General features: G+C 35.5%; 1 protein-coding gene across 2 annotated transcripts in view; it reads left to right on the top strand.

Annotated features, from left to right (window-relative positions):
- LOC144962409 (uncharacterized) overlaps positions 1-10000 on the top strand; it is a 144206-nt gene that overhangs the window by 115560 nt on the left and 18646 nt on the right. For both annotated transcript variants that reach the window (XM_078895322.1, XM_078895321.1), the window contains exons 10-12: positions 852-1023; positions 7824-7941; positions 8733-8840. In XM_078895322.1, the coding sequence (XP_078751448.1) occupies positions 852-1023; positions 7824-7941; positions 8733-8840 (398 nt within the window). The remainder of the gene's footprint in view (positions 1-851; positions 1024-7823; positions 7942-8732; positions 8841-10000) is intronic.

Below are 10000 nucleotides of genomic sequence, written 5' to 3'. Positions count from 1 at the left end.
TTTAAAATACATCTATCAAACTTCAGGTTGCTCAAAATAACGCAGCCAGGCTCATTGTACGCAATAACAAAAAATACCCGTCAGCAACTCTTCTTCTCCGTGAGTTACATTGGCTTCCTGTGGAAAAAAGAGTTGCCTATAAGATTTGTACTGTTGTCTACAAATCCCTGAGCACGAACAGTCCCTCCTATATTAAAGACCTTCTAAACATATATGTCCCCAATAAAAACTTGAGGTCAAGCAATGACCAATCAATCCTTGTCAAACCTAAGCCATTGCGTAAAATAGGTGAACAGTCTTTTCAATTTTCGGCCCCCCATTTTTGGAACTCTCTCCCGTCACACGTGAGATGCTCGGATTAGTTGACAACGTTCAAATCTCGCTTAAAGTTTTATCGTTTTACGTCATAATGTTGCAATATTATTTTCATATTTTGTTGTTGTTAAATTGAATTCGTATCACGTTTCCTTCACACTTGTCTCACTGTAATATGTTTTGTTTTATATCACTGTAAAGCGCTTAGAGCCAGTGACAACGGGGTAAAGCGCTATATAAATGCCATTTATTATTATTATTATTATTATTATTATTATTATTATTATTATTATTATTATTATTATTATTATTATTATTATTATGTATGAGAAGAGGACTATAATAATAACAAACTTTGTAGGAACTGCTGGTACAAAAAGAAGCCTAGCATGCGGCTTGTACAATAAGAAATGAAAATTTGGCTTTATGATTTGACTTGGTGGCGTACGAATTGAAAGATTGTGAGTTTTTATCATGATGAATTTGTGGAAATATAATTTGCAAATGTTTATATTTTTTATCCTTGATACGATCAGGATCATTCGTCAAGATGCAATTAGTCTTGGGAGCAGTTGCATGAGTATAGCTTCCACCGGAGATGGTAGCAGCCGTAGAGGTGATTCCAGTTACAGTCTGCTGGAACCGTCAGAAAAAGCCCAGGTCGCTGGGAAAGCAAGGGACAGCAACGGAATACAACGAGAAGCTAGGGTGAGTGAAATTTAGTCTTCGTTAAATATAATGTAAATGTTGCTGCTCGAAGCTCGAAGAAATACATAACAGTATGGAATTGAATGTAAGCTTCAATTTAATATATGAAAACCCCCCAGATAAAATGGACGTTTCGGGTTTCCCCTTTATCAACAAAATAGGATGAATGAAACACTACAGTACAGATGAATGAGATAATGTGGTAGTTATCTGGTTCCTATCCCATTGGAAGTGTAAAACAGCTGTTCCGGAAAATTGAATATATACCTTGTGTAGGTCATCTTCTGGTTTGAGAGTGATGGCATCTTATTTTCTTGTCTAAATATATGCTGGTCGTCAATAAAGATAACCCATCCTCGCTCCTTGCGTAATCCATAGATTATGAAAAACATCCTACAATTAAAATAATAAATCATTTGTGTTCAATGTTCAACCAATGAAATAATTTGTTTTCTTGAGCACTACTAACAACAACTCACTTTTCACTTTGTTTTGGTGATCGTCGTCTTATATTGTGACGTGATAGTTAGGTAAGTGTCGGGATTTAAGCTTTAAAAAATGGCTGCGATCGATTTGATAACTGCAAAAATCCGGCAGTGTTTTTTTATGAATGATATGTAAATAATTTTTTTGATAAACGAAAGCAAAAAGTCAGAAACCGATTTTAGTCGAAAAAAATTGCCACTAGGGCGTAATGAGATGTTTATTGATGTTATGCGTTTAGATAAAATACTTATAACATCCCCCCAGCCGGATATAAAGTACCAACACACAAAACTATGTGTGATCTTAAACGTTTTAGAGTCTGATTGATGTACTTTAGTGAGAACTAATAATTAAAATGAAAGTCTAAAAAAAAGGAAAAAAGCAAATAACTGAGTGACGTCAATTTCGTTCCTTCTATGCATTAGACCAAAAGTCATTACCTGTCTGTCAGGGGATATTGTATTTCCTTTTTTTAAAAAAACCAATTTCGTTAAATTAATAATCAACTCTCTTAAAGAAACACCTGCGACCCCGGAATTTTGCTTCAGATAATTTCTTAGTCCAAAAGTCAGAATGACTTGGAATAGAAACATACACTGATGAAATGCCTGGGTTTGACATTATATTCTATTTCCTGTCGAATGGAGATAATTATCATATGAATATTTAATGGCAAGACTGAAGTTAAAATAGACCAAAAAAAATTACTTTAAAAATGAAATTAAAATTTGAAAAATGAATATGATAATAATACATTTTCTTTATTCTCCAACTATGTGAAATAAATTTGTCTTATGGTTTAATCCAAGGGTAGACTGGATGAAAAACCTACGCAACAGCCGCATTGCAGTTCCTCAAAGTGAGTTGGGGCGAGACGGCTAAGGGCTAACCCACACTGGAGACTGACTCCGACGACTCGGCACTGCCGTCCTCTGCCGTCTTCTGGATAAAGATGTCGGGCAGAGACAAAATACTAAGAATAAAGAGAACAGCCTCTAGACCAACGCATGCCAAGCTCGAAAAAATACAGCAGAGGACGACAGTGCCGGGTCGTCGGAGTCAGTCTCCGGTGTGGGTTAGCCCTTACTCAAGGCCACATAGCGCAGCAGAGCGTCGAACCGTAGCTTCGTAACCTCGTAGCTTGATACTGACCAAAATATTATGTCAAAATACAAGATCATACAAAAAAAGCAAATTGTGAGTTGTATTCAATGGGATCAATTGTTTCCTTGAGCACTGCAAACGACAATGAACTCCTTATGTGCTACACTAACCTAAAAATGACGTCAAATAACGAGTCCTTGTGTCAGGCTACCAGCTTACGAAGGCCACGATCAAGCTTTAGATACCAAGAACTTGTATTAGCTAACCGTTTACCCCAAAGAGCGCATTAATAGCGATGCGACTATGGCTCCATTTAAGCTCAAGTTGCATCGTTGGGACTTCAGTCTCGGACAATAAACTTTTTTGTAACCTACTATGTCGATATCGTATTATGTCCGGATTGAACAAATGGTGACGAGGAGATAGTCACAATAACGAGAGTTAAGATTTTAAATTCTCCATCTGCTGTCTATAAATATATATTTACAATAAATAATTAATATATTATTTATTTATTTATTTATTTATTTATTTATTTTTATTTATTTATCTATCTATCTTTTTAAACATTCAATTCAATACAAATATTATGATTAAGAATTTAATATCGATTCCAAGTATCGGGTTCATAATACTCGATGCAGGCGCTGGGTCACGGAGAACATCAGACAAAAGACCTTTCTAACCTCAATTTCAGCTGACAACATAATTTGGTTAGTTGTTCACACTAATTGGATTCAATAGTCTGATGTCACGCGCCCGGCAACGGCGGCCATCTTGGTTCTAAACAAAGAAAATCATTACTTTTTATTCTTCATGCTGGCTAGGACTTTTCATTCCCTTTTCATATGCCTTGTGAGCAGAATGTGTAAAATTCAATACATGATCATATTTATGGGGTTTTTTTACCTCTGGATACGCGTTTAAGCTCGCCGGGGAAATATTTCATACGGCGTCAGCCATTGTTCCGATAGTTTAGAGCCAGTGTTACTGTTACCATACGTCAGAAGGAAGGAAGTGACAGTACGACTGTTGAAGACAATTTTAACAACATCCATTTGTTTACATTACTAATAAACCAGTAGATTTGTGACCACTCGAAACATGGAATTTGTGACACACCTTCACACGTGCTCGGACAAACATCGCTTGGTTCATTAATAATCAATAAAGTGAATGAAATCGACCTCTCTCTGATCATTGTTATTGTTTTTATTTTCATAGAGTCAAATCGGTGATTAATTATCACACGATTTCTCGATCATATTATGACCGTTCAAATTTACACTTAGATTTCTGTGTTGATTCTCTTGACCAAGCGGTAGAACAGTGGGTAATTTACTCACAGCCATTGTTGTATTGCGTTTGGTTAAAACAAACTCAAAACATCCTTTAACATTTATGGTCTGATTAATACAATATAATGAAAACCACTCATAAGAATTGCTGGTTAAAAACAAAAGCAAAGAGCTGAGTGACGTCAATTTCGTACTATCTGTACCATCGATAGTAAAGCCTGTGCTGTTCGATCTGTTTCCCAATCCAATCACTGTCATTGTTTACGTTATGATGACTGTCCGTGAGGCGTAGTTATCTTAGTTTTAATTGTCTCTTGTTTACCAGATTGAATTTTAAATTGATGTAATAGAAGGAACAAATCTGACGTCACTCGGTTTTTTAAAATTGTTTTTAGCCAGCCATTTTTATGAGTTGTTCTCACAAATTGTATTAATCAGCCTATAAACGTTTAAGATTACATACAGTTTTGTGTGTTGGATAGTTTTATCCGGCGAGCGGATGTTATGAGCATTTCACCTCAAGTATCAATAGATAATTATCACTTAGAAAGAAATGTTATGTTTGTACACTTGGCTAAAAAAATCGCACCAAGGTAAGAGGTGATACTCATTCAAAATATTAGTGTAGGCATAGCAATTTTTCATGATGATCTATCTTGTATTTTATCCTATATAAAAGCTACTTCTTCCGTTTTGTATTTTTAAAAATTGTTTTGTACACGTAATGGCGAAATTGGTCATAAAAACCCGGTACTTGTAGTCCATTCTAATATGGGCTGTTTTAAACTAATTCAACTTTTAAGAGAAATAAATCGAGTGAATTACATAAGTGTTATGTCAGCCGTCACCACTGAGATGACTACTGTTGTCATAGTAACCTCTACAATAACAAAAATTGTGAAGCCCTCCAAGTCCTTTTAGGGAATAAAGAGGTAACAAAGGTAAACACTGGCGACTTAGACCCAGGAATTTGTATGAGACAGATATTGCTCTGCACATGAAAATTTCGACAATATTTCACTAATGTTGTCTCATGACACTGAGGGTTATCCGGTAAGACCATAAATAGACCTTTATAGACAGTATGCGCTTGGCTAAGAAGCTCACAACATTGCCATCCGGAAGTATAACAGACCAACACACATAACGTTTATAGTCTGGTTAATACAGTTTAGAATGAATTACTCATAAACGCGGATGACAAAAAAACAATAACAATTACCCGAGTGACGTCGACTTCGATCTATCTATAGTCACCATTTTTGCTCACCAAAATAAACAATAAATTGGTTGTAATGATACCAGTAAGGTTGTTTTTTTTTTTTTTTGGTTTTTTTTTTTGCATATCCGATTCACTCAGTCTAGTAAGATTGGATTCCAAGGCTCGTTGAAAAGATTGGCCGACACTGTGGCCATAATATGACGTTTTAAAAGTAGACCATAGTATACTGCAAATTCGGTAAACAGGGAGAGGCTGGCGACTACGTTGCCAGATGTTTCAGTTAATTGAGTTTGTCATAATTAATCATTAAATTAAGCAAAAACTTTATAGTCATCACAATGTCATTCTACGGATCCTGCCAGAAGAAAAGAAACAAACTTATAATAATTGTGATGATAACAAACTTACAGTGTTGCTTTTCGTGTGATCTACATACCAAAACAATGCAAGCTGAAATTTAGAAGTAACTGGTCCATTTATTATGAAATAACTCATTATAATCGAACATTTTCTGTGAATGATTAAATTTGTAATTTAAATTTCTACTGATTGAAAACAAACCCTGTTTTGCTCACATAGAGACTGAAAGCAACGTTGATTTCAATACCATTCCTCCATGTCTGTTTCATTTCCTGTGTGTGGGTTTACACAATTGAATTCTTATCAAAAAGAGATTAATTAATTCAAAGACACAATGTGACCGGTTTGTCAGAACGATGAAAATTAATTTTAACGGCTTTATAATTTAAACCGAATGCTTATTACCTGTTTAGGCGCTTGGGGAATGCTTTTGAATAACCATAAACATTGATCAAGACACAATTGACCATGATCAGTACTTGGGAGAAGCTGTATCTATTTACTGTCATTCATTTATATGACATATGTGACCCATCGTCTCATAATGGTATAATGTCAGGATTAACCAGATGCCAAAAAGGGCCTTTAAAGTTATAAAAAATATACCTGTGAAATTTTATTTTTTGTTAAGAAATATATTCTTACTCCCCAATGAAAGTGGATAGAGTCTTTTGCCCTCTCATGTTGGGCAGAAGGTGACTTGGTGACCTCTATCCCCTATAATTTGGAGAAGTTAAATGTATAGTGTTGGCATTGGGAGATGATGGCTTTACAAACAATAGCATGACTTAAAATAGTGTCTCTCTGTTCTCTTTAATTGTTTTAGACCGCCAGTTGGGCGCTTTGGTCTCACTATATTCTGTCCATCAGATATTAGTAAATGCGTTTATCACAGTTCGGTCCCTTAGTTGTGTCCAACACAATGAACACTATCAAGAGGACGACACACATGTCAACGTTATTTTTGGGGGGCTCGATGGTTTCTGCGGGTTGAGAAAAACTGACAAAATCACACACTTCATTAAAACAACAAACCACGTCATTTATATCAGTACCGTTTGAAAAGGTCTTTGTAATACTTTTTGTCATCATTCAAGAGACTGGATTGGGTTAGATAAAGCATCTCTCAAAAGACATTTAAGTGTTACATATCGTTTTGTATTCTAGTTTAAGACGATATCTTCAAGTTCAAATATCTCCAAAAGCAGCTGTAATTTACACTATAAGACAGTCGTCCTCAAAACTAGAGGATGACCCTGGTGTTAAAAATGAGTAGGTTCGATTTTGTTGAAGTGTGACCTTTGGCCTCAAAATGGAATAATGTGCTCAAAACTCAGTTTTAGGTTTACGTCATAATATTTTATTTTTAAAAGATATCTTCACTTAGAGGGAAAATTGTTTTTATTAAACATAGAATAGAACAAAAAATATATTTTCCTAATAATGATCATTTTGACTTAATAATCAATTGTCTCCATGCTGTTCAATAAAAGCTTTGCATAGAGGAATGCTGTGAGAGCAAGCAGAGCAAAGAGAGGCTAAGGAGGAGATGGTCACAAGACATAGTAGTGTAGATGTGGAGAACACCCACAGCGGCAGAACGTATGGCTCGGATGAAAACCAGATTGGAGTTTCGCCTAGCTGAATAGGAGGCTCCGTCCAACAAGGATTCGCCTTAACTCCCTCCTTACCAACGATCGGAAAATCGTCACATTCGTTGCAATACAATCAACATTTTTTTATTCAAATTTCTTTTGTACATCATAACATTGAAAGAGCATGAAAAGTGTGGTGAAGAGTATGTTTTGCTGAAGAAATTATGTATCGCAAGAATTTTACTGATATTATGTCTGAGTGGTAAATTTATTTTTTTGTGTTAGTTGGATGTGAAGTTTTGGGGAAAAACCTGAAAATGGCTGGTAAAGAGAGAATTAAAGAAGAATTTAATTCCAAGATTACACCAGAAAGACGAGATCGTTATGCAAATGGTCATGATGCTCAGAATAAACATATCATTACGTTCATTTTAACGCTGTGTTTTATGATATGAAACTCGCTTTAGGACTGATAGGTCACGAGTTCCTGTCCTGCCATGAGGAGCATAGTTAAATTCTTGTGCAAGGCTCTTTACTCGGGTGTAAAATTAGTTCTTAGCCGTTATCAGCGTTGTTTCTGCTATGCCTCGTACTACATGTTGAGCGGTGGTGTTGGCCCCTTGTAAAGTGTACTGAGCACGGTTAGTGGTTAGTTCACTATATAAATGCACCAATTTAATAAATCACTCCACATTCCATATACTGTCAATGACACCCATTGTTTTATTTATTCAGGGATCAGTTTCGAAGCCGGAAGAGGCAAACGGTACACTTTTAACGGAAGTGGCAGCTAAATGGACCAATTTGGGATACAAAGAGTCTTATGTGATATCTGCCCAGGCTCAAGCAAAAGGTGAGTGACCTACAAAATCACCATAACACACAATGAATAATAGTGGCATTTATTCTCAACATTACGACCATTATCCTCACCAAAACTGCATCATCATCATCATCATCATCATCATCATCATCATCATCATCATCATCATCATCATCATCATCATCATCATCATCATCATTGTCATCATCATCATCATCATCATCATCATCATCATTATCGTTATTCATTTTTATAGTCACTATCATTATTATGTTAACCATACATGCTACTTTCCAAATTCTGAGTAAATTCCATCTTGTCACATATATTTATATTTATGTTAAAAGCTATAGAAGGAACTAAATGGGATAAATAAACTGTTATTGTTTCTCAACACCCATTTAGATTAGTTCTCATAACTTTATATAAATAAAATTATTAAGGATACATATAGTTTTGTTGTTGGTGCCTTTTATCTGGCTGGCCGATGTTGTGGGTATTTTACGTAAACACATAGCATCGATATTGTTAGAAAACAATGAGATATCAGTCTTGTATTTGAGGTCCCAGCCACTGATCAAGGGGCTGAAAATATTTTGGAAAACGCATTCAGTCAATATAAGCAAAAGTTATCATCTAAACCACATTGACATATTACTGTTTTGAGGTGATAGTTGTCAAAGACTTAATATTATATGTAATATTATGTTGCTTTCCATTAGAAATAAGAATATTCTAAAATATATCCAGGATAGGTTGAAAGTGAATGTAAAGCAATATAATACTACATCAAATCAATTGAAATCCATTGTCTTCATCAGAGCCGCCGTATGGCCTTCAAATCATGGGCGGACTGATAGACGTCAAAAACTGTGCCTTGTCCATTATTACCTGGGCCTCATCTTCCATCAGGGGCAGTGTCACTGTAGGTGAGTATGGTAGAGTACGGTGTGTTTATTTCTTTTCTTTTCTTGTAATTACATACTTTTACTTTTTATCACAGTGACAAATTAAGGAGAAGACACCGGTGTACACACTTTTCAGATTTTTATATCACACAAACTTTTGCTTTTCAATAACTAGCATAATAATACACAAACCACTGAAGTTGAGTTGAACAAAATAAGCTAAACCTTGACTAAAGCTTTTGAAACGCTTTACTTGATATGTGGCTTTGATATCTTATGGTCATGGTATACACTTGTCTTCTGGCGTGCCAAGATGAGGGTCATTTAAATCGATCGATATTTGAAGGCAGGACGAGTTCTCTGGCCAAATTTTCAAATTAAGTGTTTTTCCAGAGTACGGCAGCATTCTCTTACCGTTCTCATGAGTATAATGAACTCCTGGCCAGCAGCAGCGTTGTGGTGTCGAATAAGCTGTGTCAAAAGGTAATTTTGTAACATTTGACATCAAAACACAGCGATGGTAGATCCTAGGTTTTTGAAGATTTTCAAAATTATTCAACCCAAATAAATTGATGAAATCTTGTTACACGTTTTAAAGAATCATCGTCATCATCATTGCCTTTTTCACATTGGATCAGGGCATAGGTCACAGACAAACAGTTTCCACCATTCTCTAGCCTGAGCTAACTTTTTAAACTCGTTCCATTTCTTATCACTTCTCTGTATATCAGCTTCTTTAATTCTTCTACATGTTCCCCGTGGGATTTCCCTTGATCTTCTGCCTTGAGGGTTCCTGTCAAATATTTCTTTGTTATAGTGGAGTAATTCTTTCTAAGAGTGTGTCCAATCCACCTCCATCGTCTTCTTCCTATTTCCTCTCCCACTGGTTTCTGGTGTCCTACAGATTAAATGTTGCTGCTGGCTTGGGGCCCTCTCTAAACTTGGGTACAAAAATATTGGGTTACATAAACGCTAACCATTTTAAAAAGATGTACAAGTTTTAATAAACAAGAGTTCATCACAAATCACATATCGTTTGGATATCATTAAAACGAAAAAGTATTATTTGCAATTAATAATCACAATCTAAAAAGTGTTATGATATTATAGCAGAAAATGAAATTAAGATGAGTTACGGAGAAATTAGTTACCCATATTATTTTAGGCAGACGCGCACATAA

The sequence above is a fragment of the Berghia stephanieae genome, chromosome 1, assembly GCF_034508935.2.
Source record: "Berghia stephanieae isolate SIO BIC M18660-M18661 chromosome 1, UCSD_Bste_1.3, whole genome shotgun sequence".
Lineage (NCBI taxonomy): Eukaryota > Metazoa > Mollusca > Gastropoda > Nudibranchia > Aeolidiidae > Berghia > Berghia stephanieae.
This window is presented reverse-complemented; position numbering and strand designations above follow the sequence as displayed.